Source organism: Dama dama, chromosome 14 (assembly GCF_033118175.1).
Source record: "Dama dama isolate Ldn47 chromosome 14, ASM3311817v1, whole genome shotgun sequence".
NCBI classification, from domain to species: Eukaryota; Metazoa; Chordata; class Mammalia; order Artiodactyla; family Cervidae; genus Dama; species Dama dama.
In genome coordinates, this window is record NC_083694.1 from 62,572,422 (window position 1) to 62,599,725 (window position 27,304).

At 39.4% G+C, this 27,304-nt stretch overlaps 2 protein-coding genes across 6 annotated transcripts in view; one reads left to right on the plus strand and one right to left on the minus strand.

Annotated features, from left to right (window-relative positions):
* SWT1 (SWT1 RNA endoribonuclease homolog) overlaps window positions 1–1,725 on the plus strand; it is a 99,222-nt gene extending 97,497 nt beyond the window's left edge. For all 5 annotated transcript variants that reach the window (XM_061160929.1, XM_061160928.1, XM_061160926.1 and 2 more), the window contains one exon: window positions 757–1,725. In XM_061160929.1, coding sequence (XP_061016912.1) covers window positions 757–886 — 130 coding nt within the window. In that variant the 3' untranslated portion in view covers window positions 887–1,725. The remainder of the gene's footprint in view (window positions 1–756) is intronic.
* A 4,710-nt stretch (window positions 1,726–6,435) lies between these two features.
* On the minus strand, window positions 6,436–27,254 carry IVNS1ABP (influenza virus NS1A binding protein). Its single transcript, XM_061160935.1, has 15 exons — window positions 26,944–27,254; window positions 20,139–20,360; window positions 19,058–19,186; window positions 18,669–18,838; window positions 18,467–18,542; window positions 16,951–17,124; window positions 16,468–16,593; window positions 14,978–15,085; window positions 10,751–10,880; window positions 10,289–10,513; window positions 9,715–9,836; window positions 9,490–9,616; window positions 9,263–9,394; window positions 8,969–9,142; window positions 6,436–7,863 (listed from the first exon to the last, which is right to left on the minus strand). The coding sequence occupies exons 3-15, from the start codon at window positions 19,166–19,168 to the stop codon at window positions 7,610–7,612; spliced, it is 1,929 nt and encodes a 642-aa protein (XP_061016918.1). The 5' UTR covers window positions 19,169–19,186; window positions 20,139–20,360; window positions 26,944–27,254; the 3' UTR covers window positions 6,436–7,609.
* Between the last annotated feature and the right edge of the window lie 50 nt (window positions 27,255–27,304).

The window sequence follows — 27,304 nt, forward strand, 5'->3', positions numbered from 1 at the left end:
GGTATTTACTACCTCCTTCCTCACTTGTGGTTTAGAGTAGTTAACTAGTATTCATTTGTTAATGGCTAAGTTATCAGTTCTCTTTTAAGAGTCAAAGCTGTCAACTTCCTGTCCAGCGTCTTTTCCTGTCTGGAGTTGTGTCCTCTTAGAATCCACTAGTCTTGGGACCTTTAACTCCCAAACCAAATAAAACAAAAATATGTGATCTACTCCACAGTGTTCTTATTGGCAGCAGGTCTTCCTTGGAAACTTTTATTCATGAATTCAGTAATATCCCCAAGATCGTCTCCATGATGACTGTCTAAGAATTGCATTACTAAGTTGTTTATCCTCCCATGTTGCTTGGTTCATTGGAAGGACTGATGCTGAAGCTGAAACTCCAATACTTTGGCTACCTGATGCGAAGAACTGACTCATTTGAAAGGACCCTGATGGTGGGAAAGATTGAAGGTGGGAGGAGAAGGGGACCACAGAGGATGAGATGGTTGAATAGCATCACCAACTCAATGGACATCAATTTGGGTGGACTTCAGGAGTTGGTGATGGACAGGGAGGCCTGGTGTGCTGCAGTCCATGCGGTCGCAAAGTGTCGGACACGACTGAGCAACTGAACTGAAGAAACCATTTCTCTAGGCATTGTTACTCTCAAATATCAAATAATATATTCTAAATCCCAGTGTTCTCTTTTTGTAGTGAGATTTTTTCATTTATCTGGCTGACTGTCTTGTAGTCACATAACGTTTCTTTCTCCCCTAGGGAGAAGTTAAGCATTGGATGCCGCCAACTGATTGAGATGGAATATACCATGCAGCAGTGCAATGCCTCTGTCTATATGGAGGCCAGAAACAGGGGATGGTGTGAAGACATGGTCAACGATAGGACCTGAGTGCCAGTCTGTAACTTAGAAGGAACTGTATTTGTCTTCAGGAACAACAGAGTACTTTTCAACCTTTTGTGCCAAACCCTAGAGACTTGCAAGAAATCTCATAGGTATAAAAAGATGATTGCCTAATACTGACAATCTCATTGAGCTTCTATTGCATCCATTGTGGAATAAATCGTGTACTCAACACTTCAGAAGTTGACCTTACCTGCCTACCTCTACTCTTAATACTGAGCCAACATGACTAAGGAAAGGAGAGCCATCTTTTTGGACATCTTAGGGCAAGAGCCACTGTGACATCTGAGGAAGGCCAGGGACACAGCATTAGCATCTCCCTCAATCCCAAATATGGGTTCGTGACCAGAGACTTTCAAACCTCAAGAAAGAATTAGGACCTGACCATGCTCATCATATTCCACAAGAGAAATCTTACCCTGGGCTGTTTTCTGATCAGACTGTCTTCCATGTAGACCTGGTGAAGTAATCACATCCCTTTCACTTCCCCCAAGGTAAGGGAAGTAGAGTTTTTACTTCAGCTCAACTCTGCAGTAGCCTCTTCTCTTCAGTGAGTTTCTAATGGGAAGAGTGGGGAGACCCCTCTCCCCAGTTTCCTCTGAAATGTGAAGCAGCATGGATTTATGGGATCAGGTGGTAGTGGCTGATGTTTGCCCCTAGCTAAACCAAGTGTTTAATTGACTTATTTCATTATACCATAAACTGGAAATCCTTGTTTACTAAAGTATATTATGCTGTTGTTAATACATTTGAGTAAATATGATTTAGTATTCTATTACAAATGTTAATTTATTTTTTTAAGCAATAAATTATTTTTAGTGATTTTGCTTTTCATCTTACTTCCAAATTTTGTTTCTGAACTATATAGAGGTATGACTAGAAAAGTGACCCTCTGATAAGAGAATTATGCGGAGTGCTCACTATCGGGAAGAAGGATCTGATGAGCTTTGTTTGCATAGAAAGCCACACCTCCTCCCAGGGGCTCAAAGTGCCCTCAGGGAAATGAGCCCTTGTAGGAGAAGCTTCCAAGGCCTCTCTGCTGTCTGCCTCTGCTATTCTTTCCCCAAAAGCCAAGAAAGCATCCCCTCCCCTTAACAAAAGAGCTCTCATCAGATTTTTCTTCCTTAACTACTTCTAGTTATTATTGCATTTTGCTGTTTGGGGTTGTTTGTTTTTGGGTTTTTTTTTTTGGTGGTGCCTCGGAAGTTTGCAGGATCTTAGTTCCCCAACAAGGATTAAACCCAGGGTCATGACAGTGAAAGCAGAGACCTAACCGTGGACTCCGTGGAACTCCCTGCTCTGCTTCATTACCTCCTTTCTCCCTTTTATCTTTTTAATATGTTATACTTTTTAGGAAATTTCTTTTCACTCTGGTCGTGACTTATTTCACCCTATATATGTGGATTTTAATTTTATCCTAGTCTTTGTGTCTTTCACTTTCTGCATTGTCATTTTTCAACCTTTTATTTAAATATTTATTATAATATGTAAAAGTGTTTTCTTCTTTCTAGTCTTATTTTCATCTTTGGCAACATTCTTTAAAATTTTTTTAGTGTTTGTTTCTTTGAAATGTCAGATCTTTTTTCTTTTTTGTTGCCTTTTCCTGATTTTAAACTTTCTGCTTTTTTCCCCTGATAGTCCATTGCAGGAGTTGAGGGCTTCCTTTCCTCCTGTCCCCTACTTTTTTTCTGGATCTCCTCTCTGGATTGGAGTAACTTAGTGGACGTAAGGATCATTTAAGCACTCCCTTGCACAGAACATAAATTTGTTTTGATGGGAGATTATCAGATCTTTAGAAAAACTTCAGGTTTTAAAATCTCCATTCAGTATGGATAGCTATTGTATTTTGTTTGGGCAGAAGCTTTATATGCATGCTGTGAACCAGAGGGGACTGATGAGGAAAGTCCCATGATGGGGAAGAGCTCTCTGTGTAATATACCTTGCCTTAGTGAGGAGCTGTGATAACTTTCTGAGACGCAGCACCCAAGGATTATTCCAGTAGAGTTGGAACCATTTTACACCAGCGTTTCCTAGCTTATTTCCACAAGATCGTCTATTTCCTTCTAGGAAGGACCTGGTTTGAATCCTCTTGTTTGCAGCTGCCATAGCTCTTCCAGCATTCTGAGCCAAAGAAAAGCTGTGGCTCAAGAACATTGTGTCCTACTGGGTCCTCTTGTTAGGACCTGCAGTGGGCAATTGGAACTGCACAGGGTGGAACTTCTCAGATGAGTTCATTTCACCTTTCTAGCATTGTCTTTGCCTGTCATATGAAAGACAGGGGACACAAGACCAACCTGAAACTTTATTTCCTTGATCTTTTGGCCATCATCTTAAAAATAGAAGTCCTTTCACCCTTCCAAGGTTGACCCACTATTATTTAGTGTCTTGGTCTCCCTTAAGAGCCTAGTTCTTAACAGTTCATATTCCTGATGTGACATCTCAAGTTCACCTACCTTTTGGAGCCTTTTAGCTCCTACTGACTCATCCCATGAATTAGAATGAATTTACCTTTTTCTTCTAAGAGGGAATATATCTCACTATTGAATAATGAAATGCATCTTCCACTGAGGGATGCTGACACCCGTACTCCTTTTCTGATTCAGATTGGATCAGACTGGACAACCCATTCTCCATCCAGTTTTAGGCTATTTTGCCAAAAAAACAAAAAACTCCACTCCAGGGAAAACAAGCAGCTGCATGAGCGTGAGCAGTATCTATAGCTGTGAACCAAGAAAGGAAGGTGGTAAGACACTCAGATCTCAGGTACCACCAAGGTGGTAACTACGATCCAAATTGAGTCTCCTAGCCTGTGCAACTCGATCACAGACTAATGGTTGTAGGCAAAACTACATTAATTTGGTACATAACCCTTGCATGGCCAGAGAGAATGAATGGTTCCCTGATGAGATTTCTAGTCAGGTAAAATACTGACATGTCCTAGCCTTTGTAAAAAAAAGCCTTTTCCTTTAAAGGTTTGGTTAAGCTAGAAAGATAGCACCTTTCCAAGTGTACAATTTTTAGTTTTGTCAGACACCATCACACAGTCAGCAGTGTTCACCTGTTACGAGTTTCAACCGCTCCTTAAAATTCCCTGGTGTCTTTCTGTAGCCAACTCCCATCCCCACCTCATGAAGCTACTGATGTCTCCTGTCCATGTAGTTCTTTTCCGGAATACTCTGTAAATGGAGGCTTTTCACTTAGCATGAGGCTTCTGAGGATCCGTTCGTGTTTTATCTTGTTTTTATTTCTTAGTATTTCATTGTATGGATGTACCCTTCTATCCATTCACCAACTGGTAGGATATTTGAGTTTCCAGATTTTGGTGATCATGAATAAAACTATTATATTCATATACAGGTTTCTCTAAGAACATGTTTTCATTTCACTTGGATAAATACTTAGGAATAAGGCTACTGTCTCATAGAATATTTAATTTTATAAGAAACTGTCAAACTTTCCAAAACTTTTCCATTTTGCTTTTTACATTTTCCTAATGATCAATGATAGTAAGCACATTTTCATGTTATTATTAGATTCCGTTTATCAGTGTCTTTTTCCAAACCTTTTGCAGAATGTTTCAGTTCATCTCTTAAATTTCTGATTCATTAAAATTTGGTATTCTGTGTGCATCTTTTTCCAAGCTAAAATTATATTAGTCCTATTATTCTCTCTGAGCAAATCTTTTGCCATCTATTCAAACATATGCCTTTTTTAGATTCTTGTATTCCTACAAGATATCAACCCTAGACATACCCAGCTTAATAACTGAACTTTGCTTCTCACCCTTATCCAAACCCCCAGTAGAGAACTGAGCTTCTAACAGAGAAGCCTAAACATTTTGTTAGCTATTGTGCTAGTAAAAGCAGCCATGACATGCACTTGAGCACATCCCTCTCTGTATATACTCTACTTACTGTTCAGTTATCATTATTATTTGTCTTTAAGACTCTTGAGAAACTTCTGGTCTGTTATGAAGAAAACTGGTACTTCACAGTTATTTAACCTGCAGATGATTTATTTGGTGGGTCTCCTGCTAACAGGCCCAAATTTGTGGCTTGGCCTTACTAAGTATATGAGATTGATACAGTGATATTTCCTTGTTTTTCTTCTTTTTCACCCAGCTGATTTACCCTATATATAAGTCTCACCCAGTGAGAGACTCTTCAAAATCTTTTTTTGAAACAAAGGAAGACACAAAAAATATTATGAAGACTGTTTTCTGTGACTCACAGTCTTCTCTAACAGCAACTGTGGAGCTGCAGTAATATCCTATAGAGACTTTCTCCTTTGCCTAACCCCTTAAATTTTACAGGGTTTTATAGATTATAGGGTATACTTGTCCTTCAGTCACTAGTCATGTCTCTTTGTGACCCCATGGACTGCAGCATGCCAGGCCTCCCTGTCCCTCACTAGCAAGGATTCTAGTACTAATCATCTTCCCAAATTCTCTTCCCTAAAATACGATTATGTAGGGAATTCTACATGGTGTAAATGGTAAAATATGTAAGACTCTGTACTTAGAGGCCAGATATCAAAGCCCTATCCTTGAAAATCACAATAAAAGAAAATTCATACTTGAGTATAATCAATTGTTTTGTTAATTCAAACAGGTATTTTATAGTTTTTCCTATTGTTTTAGGAATTGGGTATGTTTCATGCATTATTACAATTGATTTTAAGAGTGGTTATTGATCAATATCATTTCTAAACTACTCCGAAACCCACACTGGTAAAAAACAAAAACAAATTCTTTAATTTATGCTGAAGCTATGCCATTTTCTCCTTCCCTTAAAAAAAAAAAAAATTTACTTTTTCAGTGCAGATAAACAGGATAAATTGGTCAATGAGTACTTTTTTTTTCCTTATGGAAACTTCCTATATTCAAAATATATTTAACATAATTTTAGCTACCAATGGCATCAATGGTAATATGATAAAACTTTGACCAAAGTATTCCCACATATTATTTGCATTAAGCATGTTACCTAGGAATTGAGAAGTGATTTCAAGGATTTCATAGTGACCCCTCCAGTAAAATTTTATTTCCTTGTGCTAAAGAAATAAACCATACACAGAACCATTGTAAAAAGTCATCATATTAGATTCAAATCTGCCCACCTAGTTTTTGGTCCAGAATGAAAGTAGTGATTGTCAGGAACTACAGAGCCACCAGGCAAACTGAATTCCTTTCTTGGTGATTCTTTGTGGAACAGATGAGTGAAATACGGTGTGTCAAAGCACCAGAACACTTGAGGGAAAAAACCTAATTTTCTTCTTAACCCAACTTAGACACTGGATAAGTCATGTCCCAGTTGCCTCATGAGATTCCCATGTGCCTCTTTGCTTTCTCAGAGAGAAGCAAAACACAAACCAAAAAAACCCCCAAATAACAGTCCTTATTTCAGATGTAAGATATCAGGTAAGTATTTTCCCACAAATATCTTAAGCTCATTGTTACTGGGGAAAAAAATAAAAAAAAATCCTCCCCCCAAAACTTTTAGTAATGAAAAAGAACACAAACAACTTTTGGATAGTAATCCCATGGTGCAAGGATTTCCTGCAAAGTACCTTTAATATGTTTGCATCAACAGCAAGCATTAGGATGTTCTAATTTTGGCACCATAAGTTATATGTGTAGCATTACACAATACCAAGTCACCACTTCAACCAGTTATTTATCCATATGAATAGAAAAACTGAACAAAAACATAGTTCTGATAAGGCTGCATTCATAAACCCAATACAGTTTAAGGTAATTTTTTTTCCACAATCAAGGACTGCTATTTTAGGATTGTTTTGTTAATGATAAAAAATAGGAATTATTTAGAAGATAAAATACTTCACTGTTCTTTACTGTTATATATAATATTGAGTATTTTGCTATATAAAATATACCCCCAAGAAGTCAAAGTATTTAAAAACAGTGTATCAAATAAAAATCACAGCCATGTTACTGTTCAGCAACTCCATTCAAATAAACATTGGTATTGCATTCTCGAAAAAAAAAACCTGTAGCTAAGGCAAAAGTTCTGAAGTTTGTATTCTGGGAGTATAAAAACACCTCACTACATACTTTTAAGATTGCCACTCTGCTTCAGTAATTTGAACCTGCAAAATGTTAACTTCAACAGGTAAAGAAAGTACTCTGCTGAGAATACAAAAAGTTATAAAAAGGCAATCATAAAAGATTAAACCTTGGTAGGCATGTAAGCTTCCTTTTAATAAAAACAAAAATAGTCATTGTCATCTAGTTAAATAAGTCTCTTTGTTGTAGAGTGTTCCAGTTACTGAAAAAGGGCCTTTTAAAAACAACCCAACTGCCTGTATCTTATCCTACCCCTCTTGCCCCATAATACACATTTGAGGAGAAAGAGTCATTTAATGTGCAAACTGGCAAAACAAATGTGGAGGAGAGGGGACTTCTTGAAATGACGTGCCCAATCAATTCTTGGTTTATTCTTTTACAATATCAACTTCCAAAAAGTAACCAAAGTAGTCCTAAAAATACACAAAACAGACCTTCATCTTTGCATTCCTTTCCCAATAAACACAAAAAGTATGTACAGCATGTTTAATAATATGCAATATGCAAAAGCTTTGTGTTGCTGTTAGCAACATCTTTACCCACCCACCCTCCTTATTCACAAAGTGTACCTCTACTAAACACAATTACATCACTAAGCCTGTTAGTTTGAAAGGGTCTTCAATTTGTTAAAACTGGAAAATCTTGGTATAGGGGGTCCACTCATTTGACTCAAGGTTATAGACTTCCACCGTATTCAGAAATTCATTGCCATCAAATCCTCCCACTGCATAAATTGTGTTCCCTACAGTTGTAATCCCAGCATTGCTCCGTGGTGAAGTCATGTTTCCCATCATCTTCCATTCATTTCTAGTTGGATCATACATCTCCACACAACTGATGGCATGAGAACCATCAAAGCCACCACCTACAAACAGTTTTCCTGAGAGAGAAGACACAAGGTTAATCTGGAGAGGCTAAGAAAGAAACCCTTAAATCTGTCTTTTGCTAAAATTAGTGGTTCTCAATAGAAAAGTCCGTTCATTTCTAACTAAATGTGGCAAGCATTCCCTAGAAGCTGGGAATACAATGGAATAAAATTGATAAAAACCCATTTGCACATGTAAGTCAGGCAATTTAAAGGAAGTGCAATTCTCACAACAGTTCTATGTGGTTGTTTCTATTACTGTCATTTCACAGATGAAGAAATGAGGAACCAAGAAGGTGGACAACTTGCTTAGAGTGCACAAGAATGAAGATTATAGGAAAGGAGGTTTCAATAACTGAACATTTTCTAGACCTTTCCAACTACATAAAATGGTTTTGGTATAGAAATTTCTTCTTGGAAACAGACAATGAATATAATTATTTTCAAATATACATAGGCAGTTAATTGTTAAATTACTTTCAAATAAAATGTTAGCATTAAATATTCCCTGTAGCTTAGGGAAAAAACTTTATTAGGGATTCTCAAAATCATCATTTTCTCATCTGATTGTCACTTGGCCTACCTGCGTCCATGTACTTATGAAAGAATGACAAGGCTCCCAGTAGGCCCAAGGCTGCAGGCCAGTGGGCTACTTACTGGTGTGCCTACACACTTAGGCTCTTACCAGTAGAGCCACAAGCTTTGTTCCAAAATAAATATTATGTAAATCAATAAAATGGATGTGAAAAGAAAGCTGTCTATATAAAATGATCTGGAAAGACTTGTTTTGCTTTCAATTAGACATGGAGTAAACTAGATGACTTGTATCTCCTTTGTTTTACAAACTCTTGCTCTAAAGAAACAAACTCAACTCCAAGATGATCCATCAGGAGTATGATTTATGGAAGAAGGTGAATATATTTATGCTATATACCCAGTACAGAGTCTCTGATTATTAGAAACTTCTAAAAGACAAACCAACCCTCACTGCGTCAGAAAAGATGGCTGCTTCTAAACTCTTGACTACAACAGTATATAGTTATTACTGACATTCTCTTGGAATTTTAAAACAAACTCTTGCCACTACCCATTCTTCAACTCTCCAAATCCCAACACTCACCGTCAAGAACAGCCACTCCAGCTCCTCGCCTAGCCACGTTCATGGATGCAATTAAAGTCCAGGTGTTATTTTCAGGGTTGTAACGCTCTACTGTGTTCAGACAATTCCAAGACTCTGCGCCTCCAATTATGTACAAATAACCACCAAGCTCACAGACTGCAGACTGGTGTCTACCTATAAGATCAAGTCAAACCAAAATTATTACTGTATCTCCCAAAACTATAAGTGTGCACTGCACATACCGCTGACTCAGAGGTCCTAAAAAAAAAATACTTAAAAAGAAAATCAACTTACGAATGTTAAGAGGTGCACAGCTCGTCCATGACTTTGTTATAGGATCAAATACATCACAATTTTTCAGTCCTTTTTGACCATATGGATCTGATCCACCAACGATGTATAATTTCCCGTTCAGAGCACACACTCCTAGGTGAGTATAAAATAAGGTTAAAAATTGATAACTTAATCATCATACTTAAGTACGGTTTAAGTATTTGATTATCTCAGCAGAAAAGTATTACCTGCATTACAACGGTTAGTTCTCAATTCTGGAACAGGAGTCCAGTCATCTATATTTGGATCGTACATCTCTCCACAACTCAGGTCATCTGAGTGACCATTTGATCCACCTACCACATAGAGCTGGCCCTAAGCCAAAAGCAAGAGATTAGCATTTCTGCCACTGTGTGAAGTTAGCAGAAAATGCTAAATGTGGGCTGCTTCTTCCTGCAAAATAATATACTTACCATGAGTACGGCCATTTGAAATCGTGCTCTTGGTGTCCTCATGGGAGCAAGAAAGGACCAATGATCTGTGTGTGGATCATAGCATTCAACTGTTCGAAGACATTCCTCTCGGTTATAGCCACCTGGTATAAGAACCACAAACAGTTATGTTTAAAATATTACACTGGCCCAGGGTTTCTGGTCTAGAATGTTTTAAGTAATCTGTACAAAATGAGAAAAAGAATTTTTCATCCACAAACTTAATAAGGCCCCATTTTAACTAAGTGCTTGTTATAGGTGAATGACAAAATTAGTGTAAGTAAACTGCTTTGTCTTGGCTTGAAAATTAGGAGACAATTACTTACTTTATAATTTTTAAGGAATTAGAGACAGACATTAACTTGAAGACGAGGCACTACAACAGTACTGACTCTGTTTCTGTCATCTTAGAATGTGGTAAAGTGGAATGCCACAGAAGAAGGCATATTAAAGCCTATCTTCTGAAATTTGCACGTCACAAGCAAGCATAAACATTTGCTTAAGAGATTTAGCCAGTTAAAGCTTTTGGCTAAGTCACTCATCCTTCTGTTCTTACCTGCAGCTATGAGTTTGCCATTCATCTCTGCTGTCCCCAGACCAGATCGTGCATACTGCATAGGAGACATGGGCTTCTCTATGAGCTCATCTGGGTGCATCTCAAAACTTAAACTTTTAATGAGTTTTGGAGTACTTGTTGGTGAGCTCTGTGGGCTGTTTCGCCCATGAAGGAAAATGACACAGAAAATACCGTCCAGCACAGCCAGGCACAAGTAAGTGTTATCTGTAAGCACAAGAGTTCTGTGTTTTTAAAGATGCAATTTTTACTACTTTCGGTTGCTGTGGTGATCCAGCATTGGACTCCAGACTCCACACAGGGATGACCTGTTACTCTTTTCCAAATTTAGTTGCTTCTGAGTTTTTTCCTCAGTCAACTTAAAAGGATGACATGGTTCTAACTTAAAACTCCTTCTTAAAAAGAAATAAACCAAAGGCAATCTGACAAGTGTAATACACTTACTTGAAGTCTTCTCCGAAGCAACGATTTTCCACTCATGCTTAGGGCTTTGTATTGTAGCATTTGGAGAAGACAGACATCCAATGGAACTGCTACTTATCTGCTTATGGCCATTCTCACGTGGTGGCTTTTTCTGCAAAATCAAAAGGCAGCTACAGAAACCTAGCCAAAGACCATACCTGGTGTACCTTTGCTCCTGAGCTATTCCACAACACTGAGAAAACACTCAGTACCCTTCACTTACGCATGACATTTACAGCACACCTAGACTGAACACAAACCAACACTTTCTGACTGACACGCGTCACTGGCATTCTTCCACCTCCACTTAATAAGGAGACAACTATACCTACCCTGGTCAAGAAAAAGCTCAAGTTCAACAATTAAAAAACACTGCAGATCAAGTAGCAAAATACTCAAGGGAAGAACAAAAGGAACCTCCTCCCTCATAATCCACATAAGCTCACATAGTCTAGAATCTCCTGAAATAAGTTATAAATCTAAAACAGCAAGAATTAACTGAGAGAATACATTTTACTCACTATCTCCATGAAACTGCCAAACTTAACTAAATCATATGTACTGGTATCATCCTTCATACAATGTTAGCAAAAAGTGAGCAGACATATCCATCCAATCTCTGAAAGTGATTTTATAGGAAAAAAGTGGCAACTACAAGAAACATTTACAACTATATTTCTTTAGGATTGCCCTAAAGGTATTATAGAGTGGTTTTCTAGACAAGTAAAAGTGTGAGTCGTTCAGTTGTATCCGACTCTTTGTGACCCCATGGACTGTCAGGCTTCTCTGTCCATGGAATTCTCCAGGCAAGAATACTGGAGTGGGTTGCCATTCCCTTCTCCAGGGGATCTTCGGACCCAGGGTATCTTCGGACCCAGGGTTTGAACCCAGGTCTCTCACATCACAGGCAGATTCTTTACCATCTGAGCTACCAGGGAAGCCCAGACAAGTAAAACTACATCAAAACAGAAAAATAAAAAATGGTACTCAGAAATTAATATAGCAGTAACAGTAACAGAATCAAACATTCATAAAGGAATACACAGGAACATAAAAGAGGGAGAAATGGGCAAAGCTGCAAATTTCCAAATGACTATGATTACACTGTGCCCTCGTGTACGAGTTCCCTTTGACAGTTTTCTTTCAATTTCTTGAGCCCTAAATACTTGTAAGGAATATGATCACAAGGCATCAGAAGAGTCAAGACTACCCTGGCAGGAAGTGCCTGCTGAATGAACAGGTACCACCTTCAATACCTCGCCAAGTTTGCTCATCTATTTTGGTCCCCAGGGCCAGAGCCACATGGGTAGGTAGGATCTCTAAAGGAAATTTCTCTTTAGAGTGGAAGAAGGACATGTGACAATAGAGAAAAAGATTCTGGTAGCTACTTGAAGCTGGGAAAAAACTATCAAGTTTGGTGTGGGCAATTCAGCAAATGTGGTTGCAGTATAAGAGGCTATTTTGAGAGAAGACAGAGAATGTATCATGGTAATGGTTTTTATCAAATTCCATTTACACATTATATACCTAGGTATTATCGGGTACTTTATTCACATCATCTCTTTTAATTCAGGAAGGGCAATACACTTATCCATCTGATAGACAAAAATACTGAAAATCAGAGAAGATATACAATGCCTAAGGCAATAAAACAATAAAAATAAAAATTAGGAATTCTGAGTATAAAGCCACTCTTTTATACTATGATAGTCTGTTTGTATTCTCTGCTAATAGCAATTACAAGGGACATAAAACCCTATCCCAATCTGTGGGGAAAAGGAAGCCAAAGTAACACAAGCTGATGATGGCTTTTACTGCAGTTAAGAAAACTGTTCTAATGTACGGCTTTGAGAGAAAAATCAATGTGAAAGGAAAAAGCATGGTAACAAGGATGACTACTTAGTGTTATGTAACTACAAGCCTCATACAGAAATGCTGATCAACTCTTTTATATTTCTTCCAGAACATTCTGAAACCTAATTCTTTCCTCTCCTTTATCTTCAAACTTTCCCATATCAACTCTTCCCATTCAACACATCCTCTGGCCTACACTTTGCCTCTGAACTCCCCTCCCCAAGGGGTGGTCCCTGGCGGCTTTTTCAGCCACCATCACTTCTCAAGCTATAAGGGTTTCCTAACCTTAGTAACTTTTGGGAAATTACAACCACTAAAGGTTACAGGGTGGCTTCCTAAAACCAGTGTAGATGAGAAACCCCTGACCTTTTTACATCCCCTCTGAGTATGATTTAACAAAGTCAACAATTCAGTCCTTCCGACGTTTTTCTCCTGTGTTAGCTAGCTTGAACAACACTCTGAGGCTAATGGCTGCTTCTCGACCTCACTTCCTATTTCTGAAGCCTAGTGTCTCCTCTTCCTTCTGACCTCATTCTGTCTATTCATGGCACTTCCTTTGAATAAGTCACACTTGTCAGGAGCCTGCTCACCCTCAAATTCTTTCTTTTCCTTGATTTTCCCAAATAGTCACTAAGGACCTTTGCAACTAGAAACATCTAGTCTACCCTTTTCCCTTCTCCTCATATCAAGCCCTCATCATTTTTTTTTTTAACCTGAACTACTACTACTGCTTCTAATAGTCTATACAGTGGTCTCACAAGCTTTCCTCTATCCTCTGTACCTGGTCATAATAGAAGGATTTGATGCTTTTAGTAAGTAAAAAACACCCCCCCCTCCCCAAATCAGCTGGAATTCCACAACCCAGAGTATGCCACCTAACAGTTCACTGTTGGTCTAAAATATGACTAATGAACTTATAGGTCTTGGCAGTATGGAAACAACCATAATTTGACCAGTCCCCCTGCTGCTGGACTGTTGCCCAGTTTTTATTATTAAAGTTGTGAAATGTTTGTTTAGATCACTCTACTCCCTTGCCTAAAATTCTTTGAAAGCCCCCCACTACTTGTAGAATAAAGTATGAAGCCCCAAGCAGACTATATTTACCTACTTTTCCAGTTGTGAGACCTGCAACTCCAAGAGACTCTCCTTGTCCAGGTATCTGCTGCTACCTGACACACTTCTATCTGCCATGCACACTCTCCTATATCCTCAGACTGCTCAAATGTTGCCTCCACTGTGAAATTTCCCTGGTTTTTCCTCTCTTGGTTCCACCCTCCCTGAATGTCTTTGGTCGGTAACGCTTGTAAGTCTGTTCTATTTTACCTCCTCCTGTAAGGTCTTGGAAGTAGAAACTGTCTCTTACACATTTGGGGGCCCTCTTACGTAACATCATGGCCTTCTACTTAGTAGGCACTCAACCACTGCCTGATGAAAGAGTACTTAAAAAAAAACAACAACGTTAACCTACGATGTTTGGAGACAAGGGGAAAGATAGCCTCAATGTTCAGAATGCACAAATTTACACCCAAAAACTTCTGTGAAAATAAAATGTTCAGCCATTTACTGACACAGAACACCTAATATCACCATATAGGTTGTTTTCCGAGTCTACCATTTACCTTTTAATTACTAAAGGGAAACATCCTTTAATTTGGGTCAACTCAGTCTACTTTACAGTTCATCCCTCACAAATACAATGCTGAGCTAAAGGCCAAACAAAAACAATACATCCTGTATAGCCATTTACATAAGTTTCAAACATGGGCAAACTAAGGTACTGTGTCAGAAGTTCAGATGACGGCTCCCCTTGGGGCAGTGTAGGGCAGTGACTGGGAGGGGGGGCAAGAGGAAGGCTTACAGAATGCTTGAAATCTCTTCTTCACCCAAGAAGAAGTTTTTAAGCCAAGGCATTCACCACGTGACACTTATGATCTGTACACTTTTCTCTATGTTATTTACCCATAAACGAAAAAAGTTTATACCTGGATTTATAAAACTTAGGTTTAACAATCATTCCTCTGACAACTATCCTTTATAATCCAACCAAAAAACCAAAGAATTTCTATGTTGCTTCATCTTATTGGCCCTTTTTCTTACTACTTGCAAATCCTATTTGATCGAGACAAAAAAAAAAAATTTAAATGGGGTTTCCTAGTTTGCTGTTAATTTCTTTTTATGTGGCAAAAGTGGTGGTAATGCTAAGAAAGATAGGCTGGTTTTTCTCCCACAAATGTTTCTGTCCAGTTATACCAATGAAGTTCTTTCACTTTCCTTTATTAAAGGAAAATTTCAGTACACTATAAAATGCTCTCATCAAACTTTAACCTGAGGTTACCTCAGATGTGCATTGTGTACCTGCACAAACTGAATGTGGTCATCATCACTGCCAAACACCTCAGCCTGTCCATCTAGTAGGTTCCCATCAAGCAGCTTGTGATCAGCTGAGTAGTACAAGGTTTGAACCTGCAAAACAGCAACAGAACACCCATGTGGCTACTGTCTCCATGGCTACTCCACTAGTATGCAGATCACACCAACGCCTCACGGTAACCTCCAGTGTGCTGCTTGAATTCTTGACATCTTACTCTGGCAGGATCCCCAAAGTAAAGAAAACATGTCATGGTGGTAAAAATTAAAAAAAAAAAAAAAAAAAGATACAGAATCTTCTAATACTGGCTGAAGAGTCCTTGGCTTGGCTGGCTTGAAAGATGGTTGGCTTGAAAGAAATCTTCCATTTTTTTCATAGCTTCCATGATACAGCATTAAGAAAAAAAAAGGGACCAGTACAATATATATATACTCTTAAAGAATGTACATATTTACAATAATATACTGAATATGGTTTACACCTTCAAAGACAAGTGGTCTAATATGTATAAACATATTTCTGTCCTGCAGGCAATGTCAAAAAAAAAGAGATAAAAAAAAAACAAATGCAAAAGTTCAAACAACCTGCACAGCTACCTCCCTTAACAGATGCAAACACATGGCTAATGCATCTGATTTTCAAGTGGGAAACCAGATAGAATTTAAAGATCACCTCTTTGCCTTTTTAGAGTATAATTATAACTGGGTTTCTAAAGGCCTAACCAGTTTGGTAATAAGCCTTTCGTGTATCTGAAAGGCGTAAGTGGAGGGATAAACTCAAGGTCAACTCCATTGTTTCACCTGCATGTTTAATTCCATCATTTCTCCGTCGATTTTTCCTTGTGTATTTTTTAAAAAGTAGCCCAAGTTAAGCGAGTGACTCTGTATGAACAACACCATTGAAAGACACAAAGCTTTAAAGATAAGAATCCTGTAAAGGAGTAAACACCATTAAATCATCATCGTTCTCTGCCCACAGCGGATTTTTCTTAGGAGAACTGGGGCAGGACTGCTGCTTCTTTACGTGTCAATACACTTGAGGATTCTTCTTGTTTCTTCAGTCTTGGGTATCCTAGTTTTGTTAATAAACCTATGGGGAGATAAATCAATGGGGAGGAACAACCATTAGAAGCTTTTACCTACTTGTCAATTTTAAAGCAAAAACCTGTGAAGAAAAATTCAGAATCTACAGAAAATTTCAGTACCACCTCCCATGTCTAAAGCAAATTACATGCTACTTTAAAGAAAGTTAACAGCACATAATAAGCAAAGAAACAAAAAAAGAAAAGCAGAAGACCAAACTGAACAGTTCATTCAGCTCACCTGGACACCCCCCCTGTTTCTCAGCTTAGGGGTACCTATAGCAAAATTTAAATTCTTTAGGGTCATTGTTATAAAATAAAAGTGAAAGGGAATCCTTCATGTTATAGCAAAATCATTTTTAATAACTGTTGAGTCCCATTTACTTTAAAACTAACCTCTTCCATCAGCTCTTCCAGACTGTCTCCATTCTCCCAGATGCTACGCTGCACCCAGTTGATTACCTTTGTGTACAGTTTGCCATTACTGGGCAAGCAAACATTATCTTCAAGCATTACCTCCAGCTAGAGTGGGGGAAAAAACAAAGACACATGGATCAGTGTTGAGCCTCTTAATTCTCTATTTCATAACAAAGCTGTCATAGATGCCCAATTACAGTTATTCTACATGCTTCATACATGTACATGCTCCATACATTTATTCTAATTTATAAGGAAACCAGTAGCCAAAAACGAAAAGTAAACAAACTAGTAGGGAGGAAACCATTACACTGATAAAAATAACGTTACTTCAATGGACCGTCATTTTCATAATCATTACTCACTTGCTTGAAACATGAACAAAGATTATGTTCTTGGAGCTAAATAGTATATATCTCTTTATAGATTTACCTTTACATCTTTAATCTTTATAGATTTTACCTTTAGCCGTGGAAGTTTAAGAAACTCTTCCTCTTCTGAAATTTGTAACAAATGTTCCTGAATGTAAGCATCAACCTTATTCAACAAACGTGAGTCTCCCATACAACTCGCAAAATTTCGGTAAGAGATGCAGCTGGTAACATCCATTCTAGATAGTAAATAATCACCACAAACCTTGGGGGAAAAATACACAAGTGTCAACATTTACACACACTTTATTTAACAAATATTTAATATTCCATGTAAGTACTATGCGACAATATAAAAATTAATCAAAAAAATTCACTGCCTTAATAGAACAAGTTAAACTGTAGGAAGAATGAGGTGAAGTGAAAGTCAATCAGTCATGTCTGACTCTTAGCAACCCCATGAACTGTAGCCTGCCAGGATCCTCTGTCCATGGAATTCTTCAGACCAGAAAACTGGAGTGGGTAGCTGTTCCCTTCTCCAAGGGATCTTCCCAACCCAGGGATCGAACCCAGGTCTCCCACATTGCAGGCGTATTTTCTACTGTCTGAGCTACCAGGGATACATGCATACAAATAATAACATCAAAGAAGAACATACAAATACATAAGTTGTTTAAAATGCAACAAATTGAAATGCTATGAAAATGTACATGAAATGTTCAGATAAGTATCTCCCACTAGAATGACAGACAAGGCTTCATAAAGGCAATTATCTGAACTGGCCTCTAGAGGGGAGATGATGTTGAATGCAGATAGGTACTAGGCAAGATGCTGCAACAATTTAGTTTGGCAAGAACTAAAGATAAGAAAATCAGGAAATATTTTGGAGGAATAGCAATTAAATTAGGGAGAGCCTGGAATGCTAACCTGAAGGACACGTGCTATAAGCACAGAAGGGTTTTTAAGCAGAGTGACATGAGGGGAACAGGAAAACTTCTTCCTAAGGGGCCAAATGGTAAGCAGCTTAGGCTTGTGGGCCATACTTTCTCACAATTATTCAACTCTGTCACTGCAGGTAGAAAGCAGCCACCTGCACATGAGAGCAACGGTACAATAAAACTTTATAAAACCAGGCAGCTGGCCTAAGGCTTGCAGTTTACTGACCCCCCTACATTACAGGATTAAAAGCTTTTTTTCTTCTATAAATTATTAATGCCACTTCTTGATGGCATTAAATTCTAGAAAGAAAACTTCTAACGAAGAACAGAAATGTAGAAGAATCAAGAATTAAGGGTATGAGTTATATGATTAACTGAGAACAATCAAGACTGTTTTAATTCATGTTATCAGAGACTGACATGGATACCCCACCAGAGAAGGCTATTGAAAGAGCAAGACTGTAGCTTGAATTATGTAAGAGGAAGTGTGACCGTTACTATAGCTAAACAGTTAAAATTATATACTTACTCACATCTCTAGGGAGGAAAAGGGGACATTTTCAAGTTCATGAGACCAACAGATATCTTATGACAAATTATACAAACTAATTATATAAAGTAAGACCCCCTAGTAACATTACTCCTTGTATATTACTTCTATTACTCTACCTGCTTTACACGGTCCATTTTCAGCTTTTTTGCTGCAGAATAAACATCTTTGACTAATTCCTTATCAGCTTTCAACCTATTGGAAAAAAAAAGGTTCTGTATCATGTACCATACCATGGCCTTAAAACACAGATTCTTAAATAAATTTAGAGGGACTTGGAATTTCATTTCCTAGTTATATGATGTACTTCAGAGAACTTACTGAGCAGTGTAGGCATAATTCAACAAGACTTCAACAGCTTCCGGATTGAGATCATCAAACTTAACATGAGAAACTCGGTGAGGATCACTGTCACTATTAAAGATTTCAAATAAATAGGGGCTGCAGCAGGCCAGGACTGCTCTGTGTGCTAGCATCTCATGGCCACAGACCTGCAACATCAGGCATCACAATTAGAAGCACTGTGGACTACGCATTTCTCTAGCTAATCACTACATCGTATCCTCCATCTTACGTTTCTAGGTAAATCATTGTCTCTTAAATTTATTTCATTAAATGCCTCTTATGAGAAAGAAAATAAGCCAGTCCAGGACACACGGTTCTCAATATGAAAGATCAGATGTGCAAGCTCCCAGTCACGTTCTGAATACCTGAAGCCGAACATCACAGAACTGCCCACTCTTCCTCAGGGCATTCAGTTTGGCAACAGAAGATTCAATGAAATTTTCATCTTCAAACATTAAATATCCATTGGGAATCATTTTTCCTTTTAAATTTGGCTAAAGGGCAGAAATAAAGCCAAGTTATTTTTACTTATAAATGGTGATTTTTATAACATTTTGAAAAGTAATACAGTATATTTAATTTTCAATCTCCATCTTATCAACAATACATAAAAATTTTATCACACAAGAACATTGCTAAAACAACACTGGCACTGAATGTCCAAGCCTTTGTACCCCTATACTATGGTCCTAAGTCTTTTTAGGAATTTGTATAGTAGTGGTATGATATCCTAGCAATTTTGGCCAGGTTTCTATCAGTACACACACTGAAGGGGAAGAAAATGGAAACCCAGCCCTCCCCAAATCCACACAACAGCCAACTGAAAAGTCTGGAAGGATGTGAGGTGGTCACTACATACAGATTCTTTGGATTGGGGCTATAGTCACTCCTCTACTCACAAACGAGAAAAACTGATATAAGACTAACTTGTGTTCCCTTTGCTCTACTCAATATTCTATGATAACCCATAGGAGAAAAGAATCTAAAAAAGAAAATACATGCCTATGTATAACCGACTCACGCTACTGTGCACCTGAAACTAACACAACACTGTAAACTGACTACACGCCAGTAAGAATAGTTCAAAAAATTCTGTTCCCTTTGCAAGCTTCAATTATTCTAAACTGCTTGTCTCATAACAATACATGTTAGAAATGTATGTTCTTTAAAAAAATTTTCCATTTCACTTCTTCCTGTGAACAAATGGACTAACGGTTACACAAAATACATCATTGAAAAGTGGTAAAAGAAGGTTTTGGTTTGAAGTAAGTGATTTATTTAAATTCAAAACAGTTTACAGAAAAGAAAACAACAGGAAAAAAAATTTTTTCTACAAATAATATTGACTTCTCCGCCTTTTAAAAAAATCATGAAAGGATGCTGGTGTACTTGGCACAGTCTTTAGGGAAAAAGAATGTGTGCACTGACCACTGAATATTCACTTACCTGCTACACTGGTGAGAACTGTATTTCTGAGACGCTTTAAATAATCCAAGGACAAAGGAAACTCAGCACTTCGGCGAGGTATGAAGACAGGTGGTTGAAGTGAAGGCAGAGGAGTCTTAAGCTCTAATGGTGATTCCAAAACTATCAGGCTTGAAAATGATGTAATCAAGTCCTTTAAAGCTATAGACACGAATTTCTTCTGTGATAATCATGCATCATAATCTGTAATAATGAAAATTTTTGGATATTCAGAATGATCAAAGAATGTCATTGATCTAGGTAGATCATGCTAAGTCCTGATCTTAAAGACATTTCAAGGTAAATGGCACAATACAGAAAATAATACAAATGTAACTATACGTAAATATTTTCATTTAACTTGCAACCACTCAGATGATTGAAAAAAAAAACCTCTCCCCAGAAGGCAGGCGCTAGTAACTTATCAATTAAGTGAGATATACGAGAACAAATGTAAATATTAGTTTATTCTAATATTCGTTACTGTGAGATTCTAATTAATACACAAACATGTGATCTGTCTGCTTTTACCAGCCAGCAGCAACCTTCAGTATTTCCAAATATGTATACAATGTTACAGTCAAACCAGATACACTGTTTCCCAAATATGATCTGCATACTTCCTCATCTCTGTACCTTTGTTCAAGTTTTGTTTTCTTGGAATACCCTTAACACAGCCTCTGCAGATGACATCTTACCTTCATAGAGTCCCCACCAAATCCCTCCAGCTGAGAACGTAGTTTCTCTTCATCCTCCACATACTGCACCCTCTCTGAAAGTGTGTTTGTGTGATCTTCCAGCTGGTCTATTCTGGGTTGTGTACCTGCTTATCTTCCATGATTCAAGGTCCCTTGAAAGCAGAGCCTCTGTCTTGTTTATCTTTGTATCCTTCCCACCCCCCCCACCCCAAAACAAGTAGCCTAGAAACCTGAATATAAAGATAAGTAATTTGTTGAAACAAACTAAATAAACAAAAAGGAAAATATTAATGTCTGTGCTTTATATGATCATTTTTTCCTCATATATAGTAATAAACTAGCAACAGAAAGTTATAATTCAAATCAAATCTTCAAGGAGATCACATTAGTCCTCCTACCTTCTCTTTCCCCCTTATTTTCACATCATTAACTAAAGTGTCAAAGTCAGCTGGTTCTTATTTTTTAATTACCTGAACTGCTATTAAACCAGTGTCTAATTCTACAAATCAGAACTAAATAAGAAATTATTTGAAAGATGTGCATACTTTTAAAAATGGAAATCTTAAAATTACTTGGATACATCAATCAAGCCCACAACTCTTTAACGATTATGTTAATATGAATGGTCTCTTACCCCAGAACCCACTTAAAAGACTAATGCAGTTCCATTTCAACAAATTACCATATTAAGTTCAACAGTTGCACAACCTGAATCCTGTATGCCTTCACTGGTTTCTCCATAGCTTAGGTTTTATCTCAAAGAAACCTGAGTATTCGGACTCCAGTTGGGACTGTTGTCAATGCTTATACCTGCAATGAAACTATTTCATACCATCGCGTAATACTGATTTCCTCTGCTGTTCACTTGCATCTAGATTAGTTAATTCAGCTCTTCTTAATTCTGTGTACAGAGAACACACTATCTAAAAGAAACCTTAAATATTTTCAGCCAAGACCTAGCCCATTAGGAAAATCTACGCAAGGGTGAAAGGGAGGAACCTTTCTATGCAAGTTATGTTAGAAATGATTTAAGTGTATGCCCTCTGAGAAACAAAACACAAATGGAGATTTTAAATATTTTAAGCCTTGACCGGTTTTATTCAGTATTTCTTTGTCAACTAGCCTTGATTTAATCAAGAATTTAAAAAAATGGCATCTATACACAAACATATCTTGCTTTACTGCATTTCACTGTACTGTATTTTGGGCTTCCCTTGTAGCTCAGATGGTAAAGAATCTGCCTGTAATGCAGGAGACCGGGGTTCAATTCCTGGGTTGGGAAGATCTTCTGGAGGCAGGCATGGCAACCCACTTCAGTATTCTTGCCTGGAGAATCCCATGGACAGAAAAGCCTGGTGGGCTACAGTGCATGGGGTTGCAAAGAGTCAGACACAACTGAGTGACTAAACCACCAAAGTACTGTACTTGACAAACACTGCTTCCCCCCACCCCGCCCCCAAATTGAAGGTCTGTGGCAACCTGCATTGTCAGATGATGGTCAGCATTTTTCAGCAATGAAGTATTTTTAAATTAAGGTATATAAGTTGTTTTTAAAGATAATGCTTTGGACACTTAACAGACGCAAGTATCATGTACACATAACTTTTATATGCACTGAGAAATCAAAAAATTCAGATGACTACTTTATCACAGTGCTGTGGAATCACACTCGCAGGATCTCTGAGAGTATATTTGATAATGTCAAAGTTCTACCTAAAATTTACCTTGGAAAACAACAACAAAAACCCAGATGGTTAAAAATCACTTTAGTCCTTTGGGAGAAAATAGCTCAGTTGGTAAAGAATCCGCCTGCAATGCAGGAGATCCGGTTCAATTCCTGGGTTGGGAAGATCCCCTGGAGAAAGGAAAGGCTACCCACTCCAGTATTCTGGCCTAGAGAGTTCTATGGCCGAGTCTCTAGGGTCGCAACACGACTGAGCAACTTTCACTTCACTGGAGAAAATCTGGAGCAACTCTTGCCATACACATTTGTACAATGTTATTAGTTTTGCAACAGAGTGCTACTACATTACTGTGTATTTAGTCGCTCAGTGGTGTCCGACTCTTTGCAACCCCATGGACTGTAGCCCACCAGGTTCTTCTGTCCAGAGGGTTTTCCAGGCAAGAATACTGGAGTAGGTTGCTATTCCCTCCTCCGGGAGATCTTTCCAACCCAGGGATCAAACCCAGGTCTCCCACATTGCATGCGGGTTCTTTACCATCTGAACCACCAGGGTAGTACTAGGTGATTTTCTAGTAAAGCAAGGTCTTAATATGAACCTCATCTCTTTGATGTCTGCTGATTAGTACAACCCTACTTGATTTCAAAAGCTAACTCAAGTTCACTTGAAATTTAAATTAATGCAACAAACTTACTTTGCCCTCACTTACTGTGTGCCCCTTCTCTCACCCACCCCCAAACTGGAGGAGGTCACATCAACTTCTGCCCGCAAAACCATGTCTTTCAAAGTTCACATTCACTCTCACTGAAGTCAGCATGGGCAAATTAAGTTTTAAGCCTTTCCAAAAATTAATAGATCTTCGTCTGGTCTATGAAACTCGATGGAACAAATATGTGGGGAGAATTTTTTATATATATATTTGAAAAGCCAAGGCAAAAGTCCCAATATCCCAGGCTTGTAGGAAAGTATAAAATTTAGAATTTTATTTGATATTTAAAAAATACATTTGACAAATCCACTTTTAAAATGAAAACTGAAGTCAAGTACAATATATTCTGGCAAATACACTTCAGTTTCTTAATTTGGTCAGTGCAAGGAAAGAGAGACAGACAACTCATAAATAAACTGCTTTAGTAAAACCCAGGAGTTCACCTGTTACCACAGCTCCCCCAAAGATTAGCTTAACCCAAATACAATTCAGTAAGTCTTATCAAAGAGATGTTTTAAAAAAAAAAAAAAAAAGTAATAGATCTCCCTCAACATTCTTGGGCTTTCAATAAGAGTAAGATAAAATGTTATCATCAAACTTTTAAAGCATCCTAAAAAAACCTCAAGGCAAATTACAAGCATTATTTAAGCTTCAAGGCAATCTTTTGAGGGTAGCCAACTTAGAAAATAGCAAGTAACTCCATTTTTAACGAACAGACTTTCGAATACAAAGAAAATCTACAAATCTTTTTAAAACTAGAAGTTATAGATTCCCAATATCTGAAATGATCCATCTATATACACCAAAACTCACCAAACTCACTCACCCACTCCATGCCATTAACCTCATTGTTCTGCAGTTCTTACATCCCACACACACTTATAGCTCCAAACAGATGGCAAACACAATTTGGAATGCGATGCTCATAACACAACAAAGTTAACTCCATTCCCCAGCCTCGCACACTCCACAGACCAATCAGAAAGACAGACAAACTAAGCAGTGAAAACAGTTCACACAAAAGGGGGAAAAGGTACGAAAGCACACATATTCCAGAAACTGCAACAATTTGTTTCAACAGACTGCGGTTTGCAGGATGTATATGGTAAATAGTAGGAGAGGAAGTAAGAGATCAACATTAAGATGATTTAAACAGAGCAGAATTTTTAGCACAGAGGCACAAGACACTAGCAGAAACGTGGAGGTGGTCTAGAGGAATGGGTAAAACATGGGAAATTATTATATCCTTGCTTATCCTAACTAAGGCAACAATGATATTTTAGAGAAGATATCTGGCATCATTATAAAAATCAATATCAAAATTAGAACTCAAAAAGCAAAACAGTTATTTTTAGTTTACTGCATGCTTTAAGTTGGGAAGGAAAAGAGGAAATTTGCTTTGGGATATTTATATGGCTGATGTACCTGTTGGGCATCCAGGTTGCTGTCAAAAGTGTTAAGGATAGTGAGGTGTAGGTTTCGAAATCATTTACAAGGTGGTAATTAAAATTTCTACTTGAAGGTGGCAGAGGATGAGATGGTTCGATAGTGTCACTGACTCAATGGACATGAGTCTAAGCAAACTCCAGAAGACAGTGAAGGACGGGGAAGCCTGGCGTGCTGCAGTCCATGGGGTCGGAGTCAGACAAGACTTGGTGACTCAAGAGCAACAACAAATTAAAGTTCACCAGTGAATATAAGAATGCATTTTCTGTGGTTCTGACAGAAAATAGCAATCACTTCCTTATTCGTTAATTTTTCCATTTACACTCCCAAGCACAAGGGATGGGGATTCCCAACCTTCTTGTAGATTTGAGTATACAACCATAATGTTGAAAAGTCAATGAAGTGGTTTTTAGGGGTACTTCGTCTAACGTCAATGATTAAGACAGTTACCCAACAGAAAAACATTTTACAATACAAAACCAAAACACTTATTTGCAAAACATATTCAACTGCCACCTAAAACATTCTTCAAGCAAGAAAAACAAAACCCCACTCCAAAGTAAGCAGCAAAAAGACACTAATTTAAAACCAAAGCCTGGAACGCTGTTTTGAGGGCAAGAGGTGGAAAAACAGAACTACAAGTTAAGATAAATTAAGAAATTAATATGTATTAATGACAGATTTCAAATATTAGGAAAATCATTCTGGGTCTCTTTTAGGTCAGTGATGCTAGTTCAGTTTTCTCTCTCACTACAAATTACAGACATCTGACAAGTAGCCTGCCAGCTGGTATTGAATTATGGTATTCTTAACCCTATTCTAAATAGTGTACGCCTCACCTTCTGATACACAAATAACGACTGTTCCTTCCGCACCTTTCAGAAGTTTCAGCATGATTATGCCTAAAGCTATTCATCAATATTTTCTTTTCCTTAACCACCAGTGCTAGAATAATTGAAAGAAAATATTGTCTCAGTTTAGTCCCTGCTACCCTTAAACTGTTTAGAGTAGTACCACGCTTACAGAGTTGTTATTTACTAGTGGACAGAAGGTCACCACACACGTAGTCCTCAAAGAACAGCTTGATGCCAGGATGTTCCAGCCCTCCATCACTGACAACAGATACTGGGTAACAAAATAAATCCTTTAATAGGCCTCCGATTTCTACTTACTAGTTTTTGAAACGGCAGCGGCCTCAAACAATAGATCCACTTTGTATTGGGGGAAAAGTAAAATTTCTCAAGTATTTGTGGTTCAAGTTTCCCTAGGGCTAACCCTCAATCTGATCCTACTGCCTGATACCTTCTTACCATCATGAGCTTACAACCAGAGTCGCTACGCAAAACGCGCAGAACGACGGAAAAAGAACAAACCTCTCTGTGCTGATTTTTTTTTTTTTTTGGGGGGGGGGAGGGGGGGGTGCGGTGGGGATGGGAAACAAAGCGGCGAGGGCCCCAGAGTGACTGTCTGGAGATCCCTGCAGTCCCAGGCCTTCATCCCCGCGCGGCCGGGCCGGAGCACACTCCGAAGGCCGAGAGGCAAGGCGCCCAGCGTCTGCACACCCCCGCCCGGGATTGGCCCGGCCCGCAGTCATTCAGCGCCGACACGTCAGGGCAGCAGCTCCCTCCCTCCTCCCGCCCCCTTTTCCCCGCGCTTGGCAAGAAAAGCGGGCAACGTGGAGCGGGAACAAAGGACCCCGCGGCCCACGGCGATCGGGAGAGCGGTGCCACCCTACCCCAGACCCGGGAGCACAGACGGGGCCCTGGGCCGGCTCCCCGCCCACAGTCGCCGGGTCCTGCGAGGGCTCACGGGAGAGAACCCAGACCCCGGGCAGACACCCCCACACACACTAGGCGGGGTTCCTGACAACAGAAACGGAGATTCCCGCGCCCTCCTTCCGAAGGTCTTGACCCAGGCCCCCTGAGGACCTCCTCAACCCAAAACTTCTCCTCCCTCTAGCCCTGCTTCCTCGGCCGCAGCGCTCTCCGAGGCGGCCCGTCACCCGCCTTTGGCCGCTGACGCGACCGGGCAACCACGGCAGCGCCGGGAGCGCGGGGTCCGCGCGGCGCCGGCTCCTCGTCCACAGAGAGCAGCGGCTGCGGCGTCTTGCCGAGTCTTGCCCGCCTGGGGCCCCGAACCGCTCCCCGCCTCCCACCCTAAAACCCCAGCCGCCCGCTCCATCCGCCAGCTCCGAGTCTGGCTGCACGCTGCCCTTCCTCCCCCGCCTCGTCAGTGGGACCAGCACAGATTACCTGGTTCATCTCTGAAGAGATGAAAAAACTCATCTCTGGAGCTTCAACGGGGAGCAGGAGGAAGCGGGCGGGAATCGGCCCAACCGAAAGCGCCTCGAGGCCGCGAAGCGGGGAGCGACCGAGCGAGGAGGGGACGAGCGCACAGCCCCACCGAGTCTATGAGGCGGGAGCGCACCGGGAATTCGCCGAGACCCGCTTGCTTGCTCGCTCGCTCGCTGGCACAGCCGCGCTCGAACCGCAAGCGGCAAAACTGCACGGCGGCCCCGAGCGACCGCCCTCCACGCGCGTCCCGGAGACACTGCCGCCGCGGCGGCCCGCGCGCGCGCCGCACCCCCTCGCACGTCACCACGTGCGCCGCCCT